General features: G+C 35.9%; 1 protein-coding gene across 1 annotated transcript in view; it reads left to right on the forward strand.

The window, feature by feature from the left end:
• Nucleotides 1-26,524, forward strand: part of COL19A1 (collagen type XIX alpha 1 chain) — a 301,251-nt gene that overhangs the window by 49,769 nt on the left and 224,958 nt on the right. The window contains exons 5-10 of the mRNA XM_081094481.1: nucleotides 935-1,058; nucleotides 2,875-3,150; nucleotides 7,138-7,218; nucleotides 10,407-10,532; nucleotides 11,845-11,907; nucleotides 15,465-15,518. Of these exons, the coding sequence (XP_080950607.1) occupies nucleotides 935-1,058; nucleotides 2,875-3,150; nucleotides 7,138-7,218; nucleotides 10,407-10,532; nucleotides 11,845-11,907; nucleotides 15,465-15,518 (724 nt within the window). The remainder of the gene's footprint in view (nucleotides 1-934; nucleotides 1,059-2,874; nucleotides 3,151-7,137; nucleotides 7,219-10,406; nucleotides 10,533-11,844; nucleotides 11,908-15,464; nucleotides 15,519-26,524) is intronic.

The raw sequence follows: 26,524 nt of genomic DNA on the forward strand, positions 1-26,524 counted from the left end.
CATCTCAGTGCATGGTGTTTTATTTGTGTAAACAGCTTCTGGCTATGGTAGTCCTTAAGAGAATTCTTACCTACTATTCCTCATGATTTTTTAAAAGAGAAGCAAAATTCCTGCCTTGCAGAGTTTTTACATACAATACAGATAAATTTAAAACTCAGCTTGGAGGAATGTGTTTCTCCTTGTTTTTCCCATGAAGGTCTAGATATGAGGCATATTCATTATTATTTTTTTCCCCCGAGTTTCTTCATGAGTCCAGGGAGACTAGTGAAATAAGATAAGTCAGAAGGATAGTTGGATTTCGGCTTTTCTCTGCTACCTAGTGAGAATCTGCTTACTTCATTTTCCTTAGGAATGAAAAGTAAGCTAAAACCTCTTTGTTTTCGTTGTGTGTGTGTGTGTGTGTGTTTCAGTCTTAAATTGATACTAGGAAGTCAGTATTAGGAACTTATTTGCAGGGGTTTAATATGATTAAGCTTATTCTTTGGAAAACATACAATTAATTGTTAGCAGTGTCCTTTGAAATGCTCTGCACTTCTCTAAATTGACAAAACCGAGAGGTACTGTTTATCCCTTTATAAATCTCTACTGTTTGCCAAATTGCAGCGAGTTCTGAGAGTCTCCTCTGTTGGAACATCTTGTTGAGTAAGGCCATATCATAATGTAGTACTGTGGCCTACTCGCTTGCTTTTATATACCCCAAGCTATCACTGTATCATACCAGAAGATATAAAAAAGGGAAAGAACAAAAATTACAATTACATAAGCATGTTGCTTCCATACATCTGCTAAGTAGATTCCTATAAAAATGCATAATGAATCCTACATTTGTGGAGAAAAATATGGCCAAGATATTGTGTTATGTAGAACTTCATACCTAGATTTTCTTTCCTTGCCTTCTTCATTTTCCCACAATCCTTCTGTTTTCCTCTCACAGTAAGATATTTCCCAAAGGCCTTCCTGAGGAGTATGCCATAGCAGCCATGTTTCGTGTACGAAGAAGCACTAAGAAGGAACGGTGGTTTCTATGGCAGGTTTTAAACCAGCAGAACATGCCACAGGTAAGGAACCATGGAGTGGTGCTTAGGCCAAGTGAATCTTGGCACTGTGTGTACAAATCGGGAGCATCCAGATATTCTGTCATTTAGAGGAATCATCAACAGAGAAATTCAGGTATGCTCACGGTGAGCATGATCTTGCCGAAATCTGTAATACAGGAGTCTGGTAGGTGAGACAATATTATTTTTCCTATTTACTTTTAGATTCATATTTTGTCTAAAGACACTCAAACTTCCCTTCCTTCACAATTGCTTCATTGACATTAAGTCCACTTCACTGATAACTTATCTGTGATTATTTCTAATATTATGTATTATTTTTAAAAGCTGTTCCTTGTTTCATCTGAAAATCTTTAGTGAACTAAGAGGGGAGATATTAGTTTTGATGCCCTCAGTAAAAATTTATTGAACACATGCTCTATGCTAGTTAGTGACAAAGATAAGAGATTTAAAAAGTGTAATTCCTTCTCTCAGGAGCATATGGCCTAAGGGGTTGTCATCTAGGAAAACAGCATACTAGAGCATAATACAATGTGACAAGTGCAGCGATAGAGGTAAGCTCAGTTAGATGGAGACTATAGTAGGACAGCTGCCCAAAATGGGGGATGGGGAGAACAAGAATCTAGGAATACTTGTCAAAGAGATGGTTTGTGGGTGCTCCAGTGAGGGGAGATGAGCATTACTATTACTTGTTGGCACCATACATCTGTGATTGTTTCTATACACATTCATTGGAATGGTCTTTTAATACATTAATACAGTTACAATTTTATGATAAAAAGATGAACCAAACTGAGTCTGTCCTCTATGAAAATGCATTTTCTCTGCACCATGCGAATCATCTAAGGTTGAAGAAGTTGATCTCAGTTTCTAAGCCACAAGAAGTTGTCATCAGTGGAAATGGGGTTCTTGGGGTACTGCTGGAATAAGCATTCCGGAGGACCCCATGGGAGGATGAAATATGGTAGAAAGCTTTATTTCCACAGAATTACATCCCTTCTGTAAAGCTAAAATCAGAGCCAGTGTCCAAAGTTTCCTTTCCATGTTCAAGCCAGGTCCAGTTCAGTAGCAGGCTGGTTTCAGTCCATTGTTCCATTTGTGTGGGGCCCCCATGGCCCTGGGCCATGTGGGCGAATGCAGGAGGGTGCCACAAGCCCAGTCACACAAGTCCCAAGAGTGCCAAGAGCAGCAAGAGGAACCAAGGGAGTGAATTCTTTTGTTCAGGGGGTTAAATATCCCAATTTCTTGCCCTTGCAGTGGCCATGCCCATTTTGGCCAATGACCATTGTTCTCAGGTATCTTCCCTATGTCACTCCCACATGTATGTGTCTATCTCCCCTTTGTTGGTCCTCTAGGTAGTGTAAAGTTGCAATTTCCTAGTGAAGCTGTCTAAATGACATGCCTATAATACCTGGCCTTCTCTTTGCTCCTCTTCTGTTATTAATAACTAGGTTAATTACAGTGGTATCAAAGTGATCATATTCTTATTCTTATTAAATTAGTAGCATTTGATTCTTGAATGACTCATACAGAAACACACACACACACACACACACACACACACACACACACGTTCCTAGGTGTTCTGTTTAGAAAGGAGCATATTACATTCACCAGAATACTGCATATTTAAACCATTATTTAGCTGGATATTTTGCTGTTCTTTTATGTTAACCAATCTGGAGGACACAGGTGTTATCTGAGACATTTTCCTAAGTACCTCAGTTATACGAACATGCATGCCGAGTTTTTATTTGTGTGCTTTAATAATTTCAAACACTGATTTTAAAATATTTAAAGATAATTTGCATTTTCGCAGGTTTCTATAGTAGTCGATGGTGGAAAGAAGGTGGTGGAATTTATGTTCCGTGCTGCTGAGGGAGAAGTGTTGAACTACATGTTTAAAAATCGAGAACTCCGTTCTTTGTTTGATCGTCAGTGGCATAAACTTGGCATTGGTATACAATCCCGGGGCGTTTCACTGTATATGGATTGTAATTTAATTGCAAGCCAGCACACCGATGAAAAGGATGCTGTGGACATTCAAGGAAGGACTGTTATCACCGCACGAGCTTCAGATGGCAAGCCTGTGGACGTGAGTTGTGATGTTGATTGTAAGAGAGAAGTAGTCAAATTTCTAAATCAAAACAGAATATCTTATTTAAAACTTATTTCTTTAATTACTATGTAGGACATGGCCTTCTTAACACTGTTGAAATTAATTTTCCATCAGATATGAGGTTAGCTATGTACTATATTTTCACATATAGTATCTTCTGTGTATTTTCACCCATTTTTCTTCCACCCATTTTTTTTCAGTCTGTGAATTTAAAAGAATTAGGGCATGCCTTAAAATACAAGGCTGCTAAAATTGAATTTTAGCAAAAGTGAAAATGTAGTACAACAAGGAAGCCTGGTGTCTAGGCTTATGTGTTTTGAATAGAAAGGACTGGAAAAAGATGAACTTTAAATGGTTCCAGATTATCAAGTACAATAGACTATTTATTCACCCTCAGAATAGCAACTTCTTTGTATTGCAGACTATTTTTCATGAGCTTATAATGATTTTTCAGGGTTCCAGTGGACAAAAACATAGCCACCAATTATATCAGTAGGTCATTTGGATGAGAACAGTTAGATAGCAAAACACACTCAGCTGAAAAGTTCCTTTAAAAATTACATTTGATATTCTGATGATAAAGATTTTTAATTGACTTCTATATAGAAGTAGGTCTATAATCTTTACAAAGTGAGATATATCTGACTGATGAATTTACATTTTCTTATGAGTAGAAACATGGGAAATCATAGAACCATATTAAAATAATCGGTATGCAGGTCACCAATAGGAATTGATATTGCTGTTAACCCAAAGCACTGAACAGTTCAGTTTTATTTCAAAAGTATAATTCTTTTCAGATATATATTTGGCCAGCTAATTTAACACACACACACACACACACACACACATTTTTTCTTTTTTCTTTTTGTTAAAATATATTTTTATTGATTTCAGAGAGGAAGGAAGAGGAAGAGAGAGAAACATCAATGATAAGAGAGAATCATCGATTGGCTGCTTACTGCATGCTCCCTGCTGGGGATCGAGCCCACAACTCGGGCATATGCCCCTGACCGGAATCAAACCCGGGACCCTTCAGTCCACAGGCCGACACTCTATCCACTGAGCAAAACCGGCCAGGGCCACACATTTTTTCAATGAAATATTATTTTTAAACTGTCTTCTCTTAGAGATAGTGAAAAACTCAGTGAGAATGCCATAATGGGGGTTCAACGATGATCAGCAAAATAGGCAGAGCAGAAGACCATCTAGGGACAAGATATGGCATCATGGATAGTGTGTTAGCTTGGGGATCAGACAGTTGTGGTCGTAAATCCCATCTCATCTACTTAACTGCTAATTTATCTTGTTAGCTGTTAATTTATCTGAGTCTCAGTATCCTCAATTATAAGAGTGTCAATAGATATAATTACTTGTTATTGTGTAGAGTATGTATTGTAGTGCCTAATATGTGATCGACTCTCCATAAATTCATTACTCAGGGCCAGACATGGCATTCAACCCTAGAATAAGAAAGTAAGTAGAAGAATAATATCTTCCATTCCTTCCCTCAAAGTTCTTGAAAGCTAATGGAAGGATTAAAATCTATGTCAGTAAATGATAACAGTATTACTTGAAATAACAACAGTAGTAGCCAGAGCTTTCAGAAAGGTCTCTCCAAAGAGAGGAATTGGAGATCAGCTGCTAGAACAACAGAGATGTGACTCCCAGCAGTACATGGACTACAGGTAGATTGGAAGTCAGCTTCAGGGAATTCTAGCAACAGAAGTAGGAAATGGTAGTAGTAGTACCTGCTGCATGTACCAGAGTTAGGGACTGGAATCTGGTCCATATAGGACTAGTGAGAGCAAAGTGGACTCTGGTTCCAGAGAGTACACTGAAAGAAAATCATAATCTCCAGGGAGAAACAGCAACGAGGGAGGAACAAGTTATTGCAAGAGTGGGGGCCAGGCTCAGAACTCACCCTCTGAAAGTTGAGTGTCATTAACTTCTCACCCATGGAAAAAATTCAACCAGAATCTGAGGCTGAAGAATATCAGGTATATCCTTATAAAAACACATAATGTGAAAAGTATAGTGTTATATAGTAGTTTAATAGTTCAATATGAAATCAGTTCATTTAAGGATAAAATGAAAGGCATATCACAATGATGTAGCTTTTAATACTAAATAACAGATAAACTGCTAAAACTTTAAGTGGACTAATTTTTTATTATCTTCTTACAAGTTCTATGATTCATAAGATCTGTTGTAATTGAAAATGTTTTATTTATTCAGAACGTATATTATTGAAAAAATTCTAATGATTGGGTTTTATTTTACATATGCTACTTGTGTGCTTTTATGAGAAAGAGATAGGTGACAATACTGGTAGAAAGGATTTTTTTTAACCTAACAAATCCTGTGTGATAAGGGTCAGTAAAAGACATAGCCTAAACATTCTCATTCTAAAGCACTGTGTCAATGAAGGACTCTAAAGTAACTCATGAATAACAAAAGCATGATTAAACTTGGCTTGATTGTAATTTCAGTATCATGGGTACTTGATTAGGTTTAATAAAAATTGATTATCTTCAGCTAAGTAAAATAATTCATATGGAAGGCTTAGCACTATAGTTGTACATAATAGAATTTCAATATTTATTGACTATTTTGATAAAAATGATGATAAATAAGGTTTAGTTAAGAAAATTAATTGTCCCACTTCTTCATTTGACATAATGGATATGTTGCTTCCTGGTATTTCATTAGACTATGTAAGACAGTGTATTTAAACTTTATAAGTAAAATGTATCTGCAATAACCTTGGAAAAAGTTGTAGAAAAGAAATTAAATCTCATAATTTTGCATTGGTTGCAAATCTTAGGCAGCTCATGAATTCACAAGATGTCTGGAGTTCTTAATGCTTCCTATGAGCTGAATTGATTTTGTTTATCTCAGTGTAGACTGTCAGTTATAGTGTTTTTCCTCTTTCCCCCCCGCTTTTTTTGTGTTGGGGTAGGATTTAGAACTGCAGATGTCTGCTTTCTATTACCATAGGATAATTATTATAATATTACAGTTGGGTCTTTCTGTAGAAAGTACTTACTGACCTCAAAGTAAAGCATAATCTAGCTCTGTTATCTTGGGAGCCAGAGAAAGAGGCAGAGAAAGAGGCAGGGAGGAGGAGTGGAGGCATGAGATTGTTCCTGCCCTATTTTATATGTCTAGTCATCATATGATTAATGATTAATTATATTATTAAACTTTCAACCACAAAGTAATTTAAAATAGCCTATTTAAGCATCTCTCATATTGAAATGTTATTAATAGTCTGTATTGTTTGCTTGCTCTTATGTGGTTGTTTGATCTTGCATTTAAAGTCATGATTGTATTTTCCTGGAACTACTTTAATTTCATGTCCAAATGCCAAAAAACATGAATCTGGTGAGCAAATAGAAGGAATCAATTATTTTTGTAAAAACTGTGCATCCTTCTCAAGACTGTGCCAATTTAATATAAAGTCCATAGGTATTAGACAGAATCCACGAAAAATAGATTAAAAACAAAATATGTTTTTTTTCTTATTGGGAAGTGACCATCTTTTTCCGTTTCTCAAATAGGTCTGGAACTATAGATAAAGCTTTTTCCAACATCTGCTCAGACTTTTGATTTTATTATTTTTCAGAATATTCATTTTGTGGGCATATACTATATTGTAGTGAATAGCAATGCCTCTCTTTAAATACTTCTTTTGTATTGTTTAAACAACTAGCTGAGGTTTGCAACTGCTTTCATTCCTTGAATTCCATTATATATAGACTCATCTCAATAACCGAATCTATTTCTCAAATGGCCCATAAAACCATGATCCTACATTAATAAAAATATTAAAAAATATCTACTGGTAATTTATTTATATTGGCTTCTTTATTTCTTATCAGTTAAATTACCATAGTTCTTAATGCCTAAATGTAATTTTCTAAAAAATTAATGATATATCTTTTACTATTTTTTTAATAGATTGAACTTCACCAACTTAAAATCTACTGTGACTCAAATATCATAGCTAGAGAAACTTGTTGCAAAATATCAGATACTAAGGTAAGTTAATTTTCTTGGCATGTGAAGATGGTAGAATGCCAGTTGTCTAGTCTATAGAGCCCAAAAGTAGGGCAGCACCTAATAGCTTCTGTTGAAGCCAGGTGAGTAATGTGTTCCAAGTAAGAAACCCATCTTAGAACTCTCCCATAGTTCTGTTGGATATTTTAATCCCAGTGTTTCGTTCTGAACTTTGAGAATTATGTATCCTCACTTTGGATTCAACTTAAGTGAAAGACTGTAACAGTAGCACGATCATTCTCCAGTTACAGGGGTGAAGATGTTTTTTTTTGTATCTCAGATTTCCCAGAAGTTCTACACTTACCAAAAAAATTATGTGATAATTTTTATCAATAGTTTAATAATGCAAAAACTATTTTTAACTTCTTATCACTCACTATGGATAATAGAATAACAATGTGACCAGCTGATTCAAAGCATAGATAAGTCTTTCAAACATTTATGTTTTGCTTATGTAACTTGGTTTTGTAAATCATATCTCCAAACCAGCTTATGGCTTTTATTCCTAGTAAAATGAAAGCCAGCCAAATGTCTTTCTATAAATATCTAAAAAGATAATTTAGAATGCCAGTCTACAGCCTTGAAATACCTAGACTTCCTGGAGTCACACATTTAAATCTTGAAGATGGTAATTCTCCAAAAGTTTTAAAAAATAATCATCCTTTTGTGAAGAGCTCTTAATATAATAATTTTCCGTTATTGAAAAGTAACATAATGTTTTGATATATCCAAATATATATATATATTTAAATATATTTTTGTTGATTTCAGAGAGGAAGGGAAAGGGAATGATAGAAACATCATTGATGAGAGAGAATCATTGATCAATTGCTTCCTGCAGACTCTCCACTGGGAATCTGGCATAGGCATGTACCCTGACCAGGGATGGAACCGTGACCTTCTGGTTCATTGGTTGATCCTCAACCACTGAGCCACACCAGCTGGGCCCAAATATATTCTTGACCAAAAGTTACTACTCTGTGTTTTCACATAATAGACATTTCCAACTCAAATTATGAGAAAACTCTTTAAGCAAGTATAGGTGTGGAGACCTCACTAATTATGAAAAATAACTTTAATCATGTTTTAAAATTACCACTTAGGAGTTAGTTTTAAAGAGTATAAAATAAGATAGAAATTCATCTCTAACTATGGAAAAAATAACAAAAAAAACCACTTATTTTTCTGCTGATAATTATTTAGAGGGACATCAGCATTCTGTTAATGATTAACAAAATAGAACAACCTACATTTTACAAATGGGAATGCATAGTTTGTAAGATAAATAATTATATAAAAGCCATTTAAGTGCATCTGCTATAATTCTTACATCAACTGTTATTTTGTGTGTGCTTTTAATGTGTTGAATTTAAAAAATTTTAATGTACTTGCTTAAAAATATTTTGTTCTGGAATTTCAAATCAGGCATGCTTTTTATTATTAATATTTTATAGCATATTTCAAAGGTGAAATTTATTCAAAATAATCTATAGACATACTTCTTTGCTTCTATTGATTCAATTTTCTGTATCTGAAGCAGTCCAGTTTCATAACTGCAGACATAAAATGAAGAACAAATAGCAGAAGGAGGAAATCAGGAACATTTGCTGAAAATAAATGAGAAATGTGATTCAAATTTTGAGGGCCAATTAATTAAATATGTGTCAAATCAAAACCATAGGTTTTACAAGGGAAGAGGTCCTTGTACATTTTATGTTTCCTTTAGGCACTTTTTGGAGAGTGTGGACAGTTTTATAGCGAAGGCTGAGACATACTTTTAAAGTCATTTAAATCCCCAATTTAATATAGTGAATCAGAACAAAATTGTGATCTCTAACTGGGTCTTGGTTACCTGACTAGGAACCTATGGGGCAGGAACTGGCTAAGAAATTGTGTCAGATCATATGTGCTATGTGGACTGTTTTGGTGATAATCGTGTTTCATTTTAATGTGATTTTTATACTTATGGATTCAGAAACATTAAGATAACCAAGTAGCTAATCACTAACTCTGGAAAGAGTCAATGAGATAGCACAAGTGGGGAGACAGGAAATGAGTCCCAGTGTTTCGAGGTGCTATTTTACTTATATTTTGTATTGTTATCACAAGCATTAGAGTACTACCCAGTTTTCAAAATAATTTGTTTTTGTTTAAAAGTTATGTATGTTTATTATTAAAAACTTGGCAAATATAGCCAAATTCAAAGTCGAAAGTAATATCAACCATGATCGTACCACAATAAAGAACCATTGACAATCTTTTAGTTTTGTATCCTGACAATATTTTCCAAACATATCTAATTTGTAGAATGCAAAGTCATGTGAACTCCTTCCCCTAAAAAGCAAATTCGGAGTTATAAACTGTGGTGAGGAAGGAGCCTGGTAAATGATGTTGAGAGAAAAGGATGTGTTTATCCTCTTTAGTCTCTCCATCTGGATTGATTTTTTTTTTTTTGAGAAAGAGAGAAAAAAATTCACTGCTTCATAACCAAATTTGTCTTTAATGTTCTCCCACATGTACTGAACCTACTGAATAAGTATAAAATTCACCACATGTCTGTGATAGTGGAGATTTTTAATAACTTTAAAGGACAATGGACTCAAAGAAGATATACTTTAATTAAATATATAGCATCTTACAGTGTAAAAAAGAATTTCTTTTCTACTTTTACGTGCCTTGACAATCATCTTGTTGAAGTAAACTATGTCTTAAAAGTTCTAATTACGTTATTTTGTTTTAAATTTTGTTGTTTTTTTCTCTCTTTATTGATTAAGGTATTACATATATGACATATGTGTCCTTATTTTGATCCCAAAACACATTTACAGATGTTATTTGTGTAAATTATTTTATTGTAACAATGCAATTATTGTAAATGTTTTTTACTACTGTACTTTGTCATAAAAACTCCTGTGATTGCTTTAAAATGTCTCACCGAAACCCACATTTTGATGCATTTCTAATGTGTTGTCAGTGTAATAAAACACATAGGGGACCTAGTGAAAGAGCAAAGTCATTATACACTTTCACATGCTAGTGTCAACTTTTGGTTAATTAGAAGGTAGTTCTAACAGGTAACCTCAGTCATTCCTAGTTGGTGGGAGCCAGTGTTTAGAATGTCAGAATGTTTGAAATTCGCCCATTTCCTAAAGCCTCTTTTTGGATTGTAGTGCTCAGAGCAGGATGGCATTGGAAGTAATGCATCAATATCACTACCCGCTCATGCCAGCAAAGTGTCTGCATATCTGCCAGCAAAGCAGGAACTTACAAACCAGTGCCAGTGCATTCCAAACAAGGTATGCTCATATTAATCTATGCCCACTGAGAAGCCACTCCACACAGTGAGCCAGCCCCTTGAATGTGGCCCTGGTGCACAGAATGTGTTTTGTCCTTCAGTGCTAGTTGAATCAAATGCCTAAGCCACTGAACCATGGAGGTTGATTAAGAGAAGGGAGTTGGACCAGACTGAGCATGGCTCAGTGGCTGAGCATCCACCTATGAACAAGGAGGTCACGGTTCGATTCCCAGTCAGGCAGGGCACATGCCCAGGTTGCAGGCTCGATCCCCAGTGTGGGGAGTGCAGGAGACAGCCAATCAATGATTCTCTCTCATCATTAGTGTTTCTACCCCTCCCGCTCCCTTCTCTGAAATCAATAAGAATACATGTGTGCATTAAAAAGAGACAGAGAGAGAGAGAGAGAGAGAGAGAGAGCAGGGGTTTGGGGATTTCCTGGGTTTTTATCTGGATGGTCCTGAGCCCATCAGACCTTCTTTCCAGGTATGAATTAGAACGAATAGGAAGGTGAAGGGAGGAACAACCTGTACAACACACAAGTATTGAGTACTTTACCTGTGCCAGGAACAGGCTTCAATTCTGGGAGTTCTCAGTTGAAGGAAACACAGTGCTTGCTCTTCAACACAAATACACAGTATGTCTTTGTTGTGTGGCGACTACTTACCCAGTATCCCTGACTTATAGCTCTGTCATAACTTGTATAGGAAATACTCAGAGAATTTGTCTCGCTTGCACCAGTATGGTCCTGTGGTCAGAATGTCTGGGCTCCTGGACCTACATTCACTTCTTTTGTGGATGTAAATGGCAGTCACGAGGCCTGTGCTTAAAAGTGGGCTAAGTATGGTTTTCCTCTCCACCCATAGCTGAGGAAAGGAAAGAGGAAAGGAAAACTTGCTGCAGAGCCTAGAGAGGCTGTCGCTAGCACTGTGACTTAATGCATCCTGTTACTGTTTCACCCATGGCTGGAGGAGTGGGGATCGGGATTAGGTGTAAGTTTAGAGGAATCTTATATTTCCGGTAGTGACCAATGCTGTATAGAAAGCTCCACAGAAGGCCAGTACAAGGTGCAAGGGCCCCACAGAGGAGCAGCACGTGTCCCAGTCCATGGAAGGCCGCGTGGAGGAGCTGATGAGGGAGAGCCGTGAGCCTCATGAGCAAGGGAAGGAGGACATTCCTCCAGTGGAGGGCCCAGCATCAGCTCAGAGGGAGCAAGGATTTCTATCTTACTATTGTTGGCATAATATTTATAAACCACTTATCTTTAGCCCAATGTGACAGATTGTTTGATAACACAGAAATTCATTTTTGCTCAGGGGGAAGCAGGATTACCCGGAGTACCAGGCTCACCTGGTCAGAAAGGGGATAAAGGAGAACCGGTAAGACCACCCAATACTGTTGGGGTGAAAGTGGATTTGTTCAAAAGTGACTTAAAAATATAATTTTCTCATTTTTCTATTTGTATTTGGATTCAAACCCAAATCTTTGTACCTATAAACAGTAAATAAAATTCTGACGCAAGCAAGTTTAGTTTTCAGTTGTGCCCTAGCCTTCTTTAACATTCTCTTTTTCAGATACTTGAATTCTTGCTTCTCTAGTCTGCTGATGGGTCCCCGCTGAACTTTCTTAACTTAATAAATGTATTCCCTTCACCCACTCTCACCTCTCCCATTACCTCCCCCCACATCTGGCAACTGCCGATCACTGTCATGTCACTAGTCATTTGGTAGATCCCGTTAGAGGAGGAACAAGGGAGCCAGAGAATAGTCTCACAGCCTCCTATCCAAGCCTGTGCATGACCACCCCCTTAAGCATTAAGCTATTAGAGGTAACATCTAGGCCGCAGTTGTATTTCAGCTACAGGCCTAGTGACATGCCAGGGGAGGAAAAGTCAGGGAAGAGTCCAAACTTCATGACCAGCGATATGTAAGGTCAGGGTGCCTAAACCGCATGACCAGCATGACCATCAATATGCTAGCGGAGGAAAGGTCACTCTGGAGGCAAGGTCCTAGCTCATTTTGCCCTAGGCAGCTCTTACTTGCTTTGAAAATGATCCTTAATAACCTTGTCAGTGGTTTATTTTATACAACAATAAAATATATAACAAGCTTGTAGTATCAGAAACTGGCACATAATAGATATACAACAACTATGTTTTCTCTGCTTTCCTGTCTACGTTGTAATTGTTCACACGTTGAAGGAAGGTGGAGAGGATCCCTTTAGGTTGAATGTAGTTTGTTATGTGACTTGACATAACAAGATATATGTATTACTTAATTAAAATTTTGAGAAACCTTACTGTGATCTGGGGCAGCTTTATAAGAGCAAATTTTACTTTTATTTATGTCCATGTGCTATAAGTTTGACAGCTATTTTGCATAATCATGTAAGTCCTGTCCCACCTACGTCACAACCCACCCATGGCTTTCTATCTCCATCAAATAAACACTAAAGCTATAACCATGGGCTTCAAGGTTTCACATAATTTGTAGAACTCATCCTACCCCACTCCTCACATCCTGAATCATCTCCTACCTTCTCCTCTTGTTCACTCCTGCTCTCAGGTCTCTGCACCAGCTTACCTACACCTGGAATGTTCTGCTAGATATCCATTTGGTGCTCTTCACATCATGCAGGCTCTTGCTCAGGGATCAGTTTAAAATCCTAATCTGACATTTCTATATATATAAATCAGTTTAAAATCCTATTCTGACATCTATATGTGAAAATCACCCTTCTTTCCACCTCTATCTTCTTTCTTAGCACTTTTATTGCCACCTGACATGTTATTATTATGCATCTATTTATTCCCCCCACTAGCATATGAGTTCTGTGAGCACCATACATAGAACAGTGCATAATAAGAGCTAAAAATATGTTGAATGAATGAATAAGCACTATAATCTAAATAACTCAGCTGTTTCTAGAACCTATAAATTCAATGCTCCAATTGCTCAGTGATCCTGCCAGGCAGCACAGAGTCAATTTGCAAAGAAAGAGCTAGATAAATCATAAAGGATTGTTAAATTATTCAATATTATTCCACTACACCTTTTCCTTTAAAAAACAAAAATTATTTTCACATAGTGAGCTAACTAATTTTAGGTTGATACTGCCAATCAGTTAATGAAAAGTCAGAAATATATGGGGGAAAGCCACATGCTTTGGCATGATTTAATGTCTATCTTTATTTGCCTATATTCTCATCCCTGCTGTGATGCTACATTAAATAGATTTACTGCTTTTTAAATGTTTGATAAAGATGATGACCCTCTTTCATGGAGTAAGATGGTTTGAAATTCAAACACTGCTTTTGTTTGAACACCTAGATATGATCAGTATTCTATGTCAAGGCACCTAATCAAACCATTCTAACGATGCCCTCTGTTCAAGACTAAACTCTGGGTGACATTATTTCAAATAATTAATTCTTTTCAGGCTCAATTATTATAATTTTCTGAATCTTCACATCCCCCTTTCTTAGCAAGTATAGTTGGCAACCTAATTACTTAGCAACCACTTTCCTTTCTCAGTTCTTTAAGACCCTTGCTAATACCCTCACCCACTTCAGAGAAAACTCTGAAATTTTCTCAGAGTTTTATAAAATAGCAGCTCAAATTCAATGTTCCCGAACCTAAGGGGAGGTGTGATCTGAGCTCTATTTTGGGAATAATTTTCTAGTTCATTTTTGTATTATCTTTCACATATCCAGTTAATTACCCAAAGTATAGGTTTTGTGAAATGATTGCTTTGCTAATATACTTTTACAGAAAATCAAAATACTTTAAAATTTATTTAAGTTTACTCACTTGACTCTATAGTAAAAAACTTTCTACTACACCACCCTCTAATTTCACTACCTGGAAGTTTCCATTCTGAAGAGTCTAATTTGTTAACCCAGAGATTACGAGTGATCCTTGTATTTACTTTCTAACATGACACTACTCATATGCCTGTTCTATGCCATACCACACCAGTAAAAATAGTAGAATGAAAATATGTTCAGAATTTTTAAAAGACTATCTTACCTTAATAATAACTTTACAGAAGTAGAATTTAATGTTATGCTTTTCAAGGTTTTGTCCAATAAAGAATAGTCCTCTATCCTTTTGAATCCAGCATTGAAAATATTGGATTATTAGACAAGTTCTTTTTGTATCAATTTTACCCAATCTGATATAATCTCAGCTAATGTATAGGAACTTGAAGTTGACAGTTATTTGTGTGCCTTAAATCTGAAATTAGCATACAGTATTATTGTTATAATGGTATTTTATACTCATAAAATTCTCATATACTTCTTAATCTCTACCAAGCATTAGTTGTAGTTAGACAGACTCATTCAAAAAGTTTATATTGTTTCCACTGTTTCAGGAAAATTTAATAGACTGGATTTGTAATAGAGCCATCAAGGCAGACATAGGCAGCCCAAAGCTTCATTGAAACAGATTTTTTCTAGTTTAGGTGGAAGAGCAGGGAAGCTGAGAATTGGATTGACCCAGCCTTGGGGTTTTTCCTGGAGGATGTAATAGAAGGTCAGGAACACTAAATGTAACAAATATGAGTACCTTAGAGTCTGAAATTTCGTGACTTACTTGAATTGGAAGTAAGTATTAGTTGAGGGAACAGCAATAGAATAATTTCTTACCTTTGATAAATAGAAAAGAAATGGCAAAACTAAATTGCATATGTCTGTGTGGAGAATGCTTAGTTTTAGTTTTGATTAGCACTTTGATATTTATTCATTATTAATAGTTTGAATATTAATTAAAACTATATAGTTTAATAACTTGTGGACAATATGAGGAAGGAACTTAGGGCACAGACTTTGGGACAAGCAAAAGCAACTCATCTAAGAAGTTATAGGTTCTCTTCAACAAGATTAGCAGTTAATACAACTTTGAAAAACCTCCTAATGGGCATTTCTATATTTTAGGGTGCAGTTGGTATTAAAGGTGAATTTGGTGCTCCTGGAATTCCTGGGGAAAAGGTATGTTGATTTGCTACTTGATTAAACTTTGTGGCTGTTTTATACGGTTGTATCAGATAGGAAGGGTAAGTATATAGAACCAGTCTGGAAGTCACACTGTGTCCTTGCAGCGGGGCTGTCACAAACTGCTGTATGATTTTCTAATTTTTTTACTAGAACTCAACCATATTCATTTGTTTGCATATTATAAAAAGTCTGCTTTTATGCTACACAGCAACATTAAGTAATTGTGGCAGAGATTGTATGGCCCACAGTGTCTAAAATATTTACTGTCAGGTCCTTTGCAGAAAAAGTTGTGGACCCCTGCTCTAGAGCATTGGCCGTTATTCAGAGAGCACCAAGCCTTCTGTGTCTCATGATCTAGAAGGCCATGGCCCTGGTGGTTATTAACCTAAAACTGTCACAGTAGTAACTGAAGTGGTAGAAGGTTCAGAAACTACCATTCAGATTTTGTAATAGTTTGATAAATATTGTTCTTTTTTGTTAAATCTATTGGGGTGACATTGGTTCATATAGGTTCATAAAAGATCATATAGGTTTCAAGTGCACATTTCTATGCTACCTGATCTGTATATTGCATCATGCGCCCCCCACCCAAAGTCAAATCATCTTCCATCATCATATATTTATCCCCTTTTACCCTTTACTACCCTCCACTGCCCTGCCCTCTGGTCACCTCCATAGTGATGTCTGTGTCTATGAGTTTCAGTTTTATATCCCACATCCAGATGTTTTTGGAGTCCTTCTTCAATATATCTCTGATATCTGACTGCTTTATTGATGCTGCGTCTTTTCTTTTAGAAATTACCCAGCCTGATATGCAAATATTTCACTCCTGCAATAGTGTAACTGTTAGACTCCATGCAATCCTACAAATTATGTTGAACAATGATGGCCCTAGGATCCTGGTTTCGTGCATCTTCATCGACCCTCCTTAGTGGCTAATACCCTCCCAGTGTCTGTAGAATCATTGAGTCTTTGACCATATCCTCTCCTAAGATACAGTCCCTGGTGGTGCCTTACCTGCTTCTAACTTGTCACTTCACTTAGGTGTTAAAGGGACATAACACTCACAAATGAAGAAATATCACTTCAGCAATATTTTTGTTTTTACTTCTATAATTCCAAGGTTACCATGTATTTAAAATAACTCTAATGAATATATACAAAATAAAAATAACAAGAAAGTTACTATACTATGTGAGGGCATGGTTAATATGTTATAAATATTTGACTACAATCAAGATATATCAAATTTTTCAAAAGTTTTAAAATTTCAGAAATTTTATTTTAATTTTAAAATATCTCTTTATTGTTAAAAGTATTACAGATGTCACCATTTTCTTCCCCCATGGATTCCCTGCTTCCTTCCCCCGTCCCCACCCCGGGCCTTCACTGCACTGTTGTTTGTATCCAAGGGTTATGCATATATGCACATAAGTTCTTTGGTTAATCTCTTCTTACCCCTCCTCCTCTCTGAGATTCATCAGTCTGTTCCATGCTTCTATGTCTCTGAATCTATTTTGTTGATCAGTTTATTTTGTTCATTAGCTTCTACATTTGAGAGAGATCATGTGATACTTGTCTTTCTCTGACATCTCTCATAGCAATATGTTTGCTGATAATTTTCTAGGGGCAAGGAAAACAAAAGAGAAAATTAAAAAAAATGGGACTACATCAAAATAAAAAGCTTCTGCACAGCAAAAGAAACCATCAACAAAATGAAAAGGGAGCCCACTGTATGAGAGAACATATTTGCCAATGATATATCTAATAAGGGGTTAATTTCCAGAATATATAAAGAACTCATATGACTTAACAAAAGGAAGACAAACAATCCAATTAAAAATGGGCAAAGGACCTAAATAGACTCTTCTCTAAAATTTCAAAAATTTTAAAGTTGTAAAAATGAGCACTTATGTTTTGCATAAAATACTTCCATTGTTTTCTGATGAAATTGATTTGATGAATTTTTCTAAGCAAGTTTCCAAGGAAAATTCATTAGTTCTTAAAGTATTGTGTATCCTCAGAGCCGTATCTCCCACAACTGGCTTAATGCGCCTCCCAGAGTGCTCATACAGCACCCCGAGCTGCCCTTTGATTCTGCTTTCAGCATTTGTGATTCTTGGTGTTCTTTTTCTTATAAATAAAAATGCGTAAGAGTTCTATTAAAATATAAAATAAAAGCCTTCCTTGGAGCAAGAACATATGCAAAATACATCGAACATATAGTATACCTTCATATATACCTCCGGTGTAATATTCTCAAAGTGAAGTCCTTTATTTTTTATTTATTTTATCCTCACCTGATGATATGTTTTTATTGATTTTTAGAGAGGGAGGAAGGAAGGGAGAGAAGCATCAATGTGAGAGAAAAACATCCAGCAGTTGCCTCCTGTATGTGCCCTGACTGGGGATCAAACCTGCAGCCTTTTGGTGTTTGGGATGATGCTCCAACTAACTGAGCAACCCAGCCAGGGCAAGTCCTTTATTTTTTAAGGTTTAATATTTAAACTAATAAACTGATTTATAATAATGGAGTGAAACATATTCTGATCAGTGGAGAATAGAATTTGTATATTAGCTGTACTTACTTCCAATGTAATGAAGTAATAAATTAAGTGATCTTTATATGAATCCCATTATTCTGAAGTAAACCTACACTTTGAAGTGTATTAGGTGGTAGCAGTAAATTTTTTTAAAAGTGAAGTCCCTGAACTACGTATTACTTTACTAAGGCAGCATTTTTCTTCTGAGGCCCGGGAGAAAAATATTTCACTAACCAGCACTATATTATGAAATCAATTTATGGAATAGGGAGTCATGGAGACTTTGAGGATGATGAACTGTGGAATTTAATTATGCTGCTTTATAATTATAATACCCGTCACCAAATACAAACTTGCACTAGGCACTCTAACCTGATATATACAACCTTCCTGCCAACACACCACTGAAAAACAAGTGTCCCCTTTACATTGATGCAGCGCAGCTAGGAGTGTGCCTGAGAGATTTGGTAAACTGTCTGTTCTGGGTTCACATAAGAAAAATCTATTCTCCATAGCAGGTGTTACTAGTGATTAGTCACTGGTGACTTCTGGTTAGCTTGGTTGGACAGAAGCCAATGTCAGTCAAAATCAGGAAATTGGATGGCCCAGTTTCCAAGAGAAGTGAATGACAGTGTATGAGATCACACACGTGCACATACACACACACACTCACTCAGTTCACCTTCTCTTGGTAAGCAGTGGCAAAATGAGATGAAGATTTGGATACTGGGATTGAATCCTGACCAAAGTATGCTTGCATTCATTACCTGAATATTTCAAACGAAAAATTGCTTCATTTTCCATTTTGCTTATGTATATCATGTATCAGATATGTTTTTTGAGAAGTGGGCATACTTTTTAAAAAATAGGAGTAGTTATTTCTCAGTAATAGTTACCCTAATGATGCGATGTTAAAAATTCAATATAGACCTAATTTGTGCTAAAACCAATTTTCTGTCTGTTGAATTACCTAGTTTGTCCTAAAATGTTTATTTTAAAGGGAAAATAACTTTTACTAAATTAATTTTTCTTCTCATGAAGGAGGTATGCCGTGAATAACAACCATCACCATTATGCCCTTCAAGTATTAAATACCCAGAGTTAGACGGCCTGGGTTTGAGTCCCAGTTCAAAGCCTCACCCTGTGTAATTTAGGGCATGTCTCTTGATTTCTTTTAACTTTTCTTTTATAAAGCGGGAATTATATTGTACCTACTTCTAGTTTTGTCTTAAAGATTAAATGAAATTATTCATGAAAGTGCCAGTTCAGTGCCTGATATATACATATTTAGTAAAATATAGGTAATTTTAAAAGAAAACAGTTTGATAAGTCTAGTATTCTAAACTCTGGCTTACTATGAGACTAAATTAAAACTCATTTAAGGAAATTTTTATTATTTTCTCAAAATATATTTAGTAGAAAAATGTTCAAATAAAAGTCACGTATCTTAGATAACTTTGACCTCTTAATACATACTAGATGTTAGCAAACCAATAAATATTTTATTTAGCTGAAATGTATATGAGTATAAACTTTCATAAAAATATTAATAGCCATCTCTTTACACAATAATTATTATGTGGTAAACACTGTCAAGAGGCTTCTTTACATTATTTCATTCATTCCTCACAATAACTCCATGAGGTAAGATTTATATCATCACTTTTTCACAGATTAAGGAACTGAGATATAGAAAAATTAAAACTTCCCCAAAGTTTCATATCTAACCAATAGTGTAGGCAGGATTTGAATCTCTATCCATATGAATTCATACTTCTTGCTCCTTTGCCATTATTACCTGAGGACAGCTCCACAAGTATCCAGATTTCCTTTGCACAGACAGTTCTGAATTAGGTCTTAACTTTGTTTGCCAGCAGCCTGCTGAGGGAACTGTACAAATTCCTACATTCTGCTCCAGGGAGGGCTGTGTCCCTTCTCTTAAAATCTATGGATCCCTTGACCACTTTGTAAAGTTCATGCTTTTCTAACCAATTTGCTGTACGTCTGAAACTAATACTGAATAATATTGAGCCCTAGCTGGTTTGGCTCGGTAAATAGAGTGTCAGCCTGTGGACCAAAGGGTCCAAGGTTTGATTCTGGTCAAGGGCACGTACCGTGGTTGCAGGCTCCTCCTTGGCCTAGGCCCTGATTGGGGCTCCTGCAGGAGGTAACCAATCGGTGTGTTTCTTTCACATCGATGTTTCTCTCTGCCTTTCCCTCTCTCTTGTACTCACCCTAAAAAATCAATGGAAAAATATCCTTGTGTGAGGATTAACAAAACAAACAAACAGAAGAAGGAAGAAGGAAGAAAGAAGAAGGAAGAAGGAAGAAGGAAGAAGGAAGAAGGAAGAATATGTGAAAAGAAATAAAAAGACAGTTAGGGAACAATGGATCTGCCCAATTCAGTCTCACTCCCCTGCAAAGACTGAGGCCTTCAGAGTTTATGGTGAAAAAACCCATCATACAATGCACCTCGTAATGAGGACAGTGAAGAAGGAAGAAAGAAGAAGGAAGAAGGAAGAAGGAAGAAGGAAGAAAGAAGAAGAAAGAAGGAAGAAGGGGAAGAATATTGAATATAAACTTTAATTTAAAAAGAGAAAAGAAAAAAATGCATTGACTCCTATATAGTCTATCTAACTATAGGGATTCTGACTTTCCACCCTCAGAAAATTGTGTCCACCTATTAAAAATTATCATCATACGTTTTTCACCTAATAAAAAGATTTTGTCTAGATTTACCTTCCAAAATAAGTATTATGAAAACAATACAGTTTCTTTTTGTTTGGTATCCAAATTCAAAATTATATTTGAAATAGGCTTTTAAACTTCCCACACGTACCTGACTCTCTGAAGATCCTTATTTGCCCTGCATGCCCACCTCCAAGCAGGCCAGTCATGGCCACATTCTTCAGATTAACCTTACCTCAGCACCTAACCTAGAAAATTCTCTATGATCCCCACCAAATATGCCATTTGTAAATTGTATATTCATTTGATTAAAAACAAAAGTGTTTAACTTAGTACCATGGCTTTATCACACACACACACACACACACACACACACACACACACACACACACACACAAACTTCCAGAGGTAAAAAGCCATATGCATTAAGGGCACTTAAGAGGTATATCTGAGAACATGAAGAGAGAGTTGCCAAGTGCTTGTTTTAAAAATAGTCAGGCTCACTGTCCTCATTACGAGGTGCATTGTATGATGGGTTTTTTCACCATAAACTCTGAAGGCCTCAGTCTTTGCAGGGGAGTGAGACTGAATTGGGCAGATCCATTGTTCCCTAACTGTCTTTTTATTTCTTTTCTGTTGGAAAATGAAATGACTGTGATCTTTGAATCTTGATTTTCTCTTTAAAAGACATTTTATGGGAAGACTACAGCTTCTAGAAATAAAGGCAGATGCTTTGCAGTTTATGAAAGCGCAGACAAGACCCATAGCTGCTGTGAATTATAATGAACTCTGCAAAAGCCCTGGTCCAGATGTAGCATTAATGCCTCAGAGACTCAGAAACTTAGAAATGTTTATTGAAAAAAAAAACTAGGGAATTCTAAAAATTCATTTGACTGTCTCTATTATCTCATTTCACTCAATTTCCCATTGAAATTCAGAAATACAATTAATTTCATTGTCCTTTCCAAGATAAAAAAGAAAGTTGAAGTGCTTATTTGTATGTGACAACCTAACTTTATTGTAACATTGAGCTATTTCCTTCCTATGAGATTGTCAAGGTTGAAAAACAAGTATGAGCTCCATGCTAGAGAAAATGCTGATTAAACAGAGAATCATCTATATATTTTCGTGTTTCAGAAAATTCTGAAATGAATGAAGGTATAGTCAATTCTGGAGAAAAGATTGAACTTTCTTATTATACCAATAATCATAGGAAAAAATGACTGCAAAGAAAACAGTTTTGTTAAGGGACTTGTTAGCTTTACTTACTAAAGTCACAAGAATGATAGCTTGGATTACCAGTGAAAAATTACTGCCTTTACATGGAGTAGGTCTCACTTAATTGTTTTATCTGTGGGTAGTTCATTGATACAATAGAGCACTAAAATAAGCAGAAACACGAGAAGGACAGAGGTAATAGAAGGACAGGAAAAAGAAAAAGAAACTGGCTCACTCTGCAGTTGATTTCATTTCTTAATGGTTTCTTATTCCATTCTAATGCCTTCCACTTGCACCCCAAGTAGAGCAGTTGGCAGAGAGCACAACAGATGGATGACAAGCTCAACACATGCAGTGGATCTGGCACCAATGCACTTGACTTCTATTTGCTAAACCGTTAGCCAGATTTCAAGAACCTAGGCTGCTAATGCTCCTATTTGGTTTAATGCACTATGAGAATCGTGCACATAAATAGTAAAATATTTCCATGAAAAGATATCACACACTCTGTTTCTCTGCATACATTAGCAGCTAATTGTTTTATTCTTGGTGTCGATTGCTGAGCTACAGTGAATTTAAAGGTAACTGGTATTTTATAGACATATAAAATTTCAGATATTAGAGTTTTCTTAAAACAGCCTTTCGCCAGCCAAGTCAGGGACAGCTAGGCCAGTGTAAGGTACTGAATGGAATTGTAGGTAGAAGATTTGAGAGGGTGATCACGGACCATTCACTGTGTCTTCACAGATGACTAAATTCAAAGCTCAAGACAAATTGCATCTTTTTCGTGAAGTCTCCCTGGTCACCAGGCAGATTTAACAACCCCTTCACTCAGCTCACATAGCACTTCATTTACATTATCAATAGAATTTGTGTCCTTGTCCCCAGGATAAACTCCCAAAGAACAAGGACTCGGTATCTCTCTCACCCCTGGGACCCCAACACCTGGCCCAACATATAACACCTGATTGATTCCGGACAAATGTTTATTATGTTGTTCAGAAATAGAGGATGATTGTTAGAAAACCCTCCTGAGAGGGTACTGGAAAAAGCCCAGATGGCAGTGATGCCTCTGTGCACGTCTTCTGTATTTTCTACAAAAGCATACTTCGAGGAAATCGGAGGGCAAGAGACTCTCTTACCTATCTAGCAAAGCTTGTAGACACTGCTTCCTAGGATGAAATAGAATAGAAATGTGTATAGCTCCGGAACTTGCTTCCCATTTTCTTTTAGAGGAACTATGCTCTCTCTTCTCTCTCAAGCATAAATGTTCAAGTTATCTTGCTCTTTCTTTTTTCCCAAACTTGGTTTGGAAATCTCCTGTCTCTGACAACAGTGCTAAGGAATGTTATTTCTCCATATCTTAACAACCATTTACTTCAAGGCTAAAGATAATTAACCACTGACTTTAGTGCATTTAAGCTCCAGTAGAAGTAATTGATATGAAGTAGAGAAGTAGAACTATAAATTACTCATCACGAGGAACACTTTGGACAGGAAATAGTTGCAGTTACCGGTATCTCACTTTCCTCCGTTAGGAGCTTACCAATGACACTGTCCTTTTCTTTATATCTTAAATCGTCTTTCACTTGTTACAATACTTAATTCAGATGTCAATTTCCATACTTTGGTTTCTCTAGTACCTTTGTGAAGTTTCAACTTTACTTAAAAAACTGTCTTACAGCTAGTCTCAAAACAAAGTGAAGAGCCCAAACACTTGTTCTTGACAGATTCACTTTAAGAAAATCACCACAATTATACACAAGCCCAGGTATTGTAATGGGCTTTACAGCATTGGCCAAGGCTCAAGTCCTTGACTTGAAATGTTTACCTCTCTAAACCACTTCAGTTTTTTTAATTGAAATAAGTTAGTATAATTTGTATTCAATTGATTTGATAAAAGATTGTAAAACATTTGTCTTTGAAAGGAAAACTTAATGGTTGTAGTGCTATAAGCTTCAAGTTAGCATTAAAAAGCATGTTGTATTAATAGAGACAGTATAGTAGTACCCAGAACAAGGTGTATGTGGGGTGTGTGTGTGTGTGTGTGTTTGTATAACAGTCCTGCTCTCTATTATGAGTATGAGAGACCATTTCTGGAATGATACACATTTAATTTTTTTATATGTTTTCATTGATTTTTTTAGAGAGGAAGGGAGAGAGAAACATAATTGACAGGCTGCTGCTTCCTGCACAACCGCTACTGGGGATTGACCTCACAACCCGGTCGAATACCCTGACCAGGAATTGAATCCATGACCTCTTGGTTGCTAGGTCAGTGCTCAACCACTGAGCCACACCTTCTAGGCCTGAGTGCCACATTTTAAAAGACATATTGGCTAACCAGTGTTTACCTAGAGAATAGTGACCATACTATTAAGGGAATCCAAACTGTCATTTGATCAATACTGAACAGAAGCCTTGACTGGGAACAAAGGGATGTCATGTACAAGACCCATAAGATGTTTCTTCTGTGTGAAATAAGACTAATGGGCAGAAATTTGGGAAAGTTAGTTTGGGTTCAGAAAACATTGTTTCAGCATCCTCACCTAGAATTCTTTTGTTTGTTCTTGACAATGCAATTTACACAGCAAAAGTGCCTGATTTTAATCAACTTTCAGTAGACTCAGTATCTCAACTGATTCTTTGGTGAAAGTGTTTAATATAAATGTATGAATTTGTACTTGTTCCTATAATTAAGAACACCTGTCCAGCTTGTTTTCTAGCTATGTGCATCTGCATATACTTGTGTACACACACATGCATATACACTAAGGTCAGTAGATTATGAGACAATAGATGTTGACTTCAACTGCTATTTACTAACTTTCCATATTCACTTTATTATGTTTAAGACAGGTATTGACCATACATTCTTTGGTGGGCTGATGTCCCCTTCTTTGAAATGACCCATAAGAATAAGTAATAATAGTGTCTCATTCATTTTACAAATAAGAATGTTGTAAATTTTTCTTATTCTGAGCATTAATGTGATAATACATCCCCATGTGTTAGCTGCATTAAAGGTCCAACATATATAAATAATTCAAAAAGTTTGAAGTTTAAAACCTTATGCAGTATATGTATTTTTTAACTTGAAAATATACTTCTTGGAATGAAGTACCAGAAAATAGAAGAGAAAATACTCCTCCTTGAAATGAAAGGACTCAGATTGATGAGATATCTGGAAAGAAAAGGGGAGGTATATATTCTATTTCCTGAAATATTTGAGTTCCAATAATTTAAGAACCATATCAAAATTCAATTTCCTAAGATTACATCCTGAATAAAGCAGGACTATAGTTAGAAATGTAGAGGTCAAGTTAATACACAAAATCAAAATCAGATTTATCTTTGGCGACTTTTTTATTGTTTTCTATGCCAGAATTTTGGCATGCTATTTCAGACATTTCTTCCAGCCACTGCACTCAACATTCAATTTAAGTAAATTTTCTCTCAATATATATGAATTAGTGGGAAAATATTGATATATTTCTAAGTGTACACGAAATTCATACAGAAGATTATGTTCCCAATAAATAAGCTTTAAATGAAATAATAGGTTAAATTGATTTTTAAATATGGAAACAGTGTTATAATAAGATCTCAGATTTTTTAATCTAAGGCTGAATGCCTAAGTATTTAAAGAAAAAAATAAGACATAGTACATGTTTTAGTATATAACTTTTTATTTTCTGGGCTTAGATTTAGTTATTAGCAAATTTTTGTTTACTTGCATAATCTATCTTTCTTTGCTTGGTCTCATTGGTACTAGGTTTGCAAACCGTAGCCCTGGGAAGTGATTCCTTATTAAGTGCCCTTTAGACAACATGCATTTCCCACATAATAAGAAAAGACATTGATTCCAATGTTAAGTGAGTCAGGAAAACTAATAATTTACCTTTTATGGATAGTTGTGATTGCTTCAGGGAAATGGGCAGTGATGAAAAGGAAGTAAAAATGAAAATACTTGAATCAGTTTTTCAGAAAGCCATCAGCTGGCCCTAAATTACACCTAGTTTTTTCCCAAAATTTTCTCAAAGAAGCTACTTTATTCTTTTTTTTTTCTTTTTCTTCTCTTCTTTTTTTTTTTTTTTTTTTTTTTTTTTACAGTCAACACTTTTCTGGTATTAATTTCAGGTAAACAGCACCCAAAGAGGTTACTTTGAATTCTGAAAAGGGTGCTCTTGATTGCTCCATGAAGTTGAAGACATGCTATGTGTTACAGTAATAACATGGTCACAATGCTATCAGCAGCAATGTTAGAATTTGCCCCACTTTCTATTGCGCAGACTTATTCATTTGCCCATCTGTAGCTTGACTTTGTAACAGGAAAGGTACACAGCCCTAGCAGAAAACAAATGCCTCAGTAATAAGTTTTGAAACTTATGGTTGCTCTGGTAAACATTGATTGTAATTTTTCTTTCAATAATGGGCTAAAACATTGATTGGAAGTTAAAGGAAAAGCCTCATATTTCTTTCTTGCTCTGAGACTGGGAGGAAGGAGGGAAAACTGGAGTTCAGAAAAAAACAGCTAACGTCTGCCCATCC

The sequence above is a fragment of the Myotis nattereri genome (assembly GCF_964212035.1).
Source record: "Myotis nattereri genome assembly, chromosome: 6".
Lineage (NCBI taxonomy): Eukaryota > Metazoa > Chordata > Mammalia > Chiroptera > Vespertilionidae > Myotis > Myotis nattereri.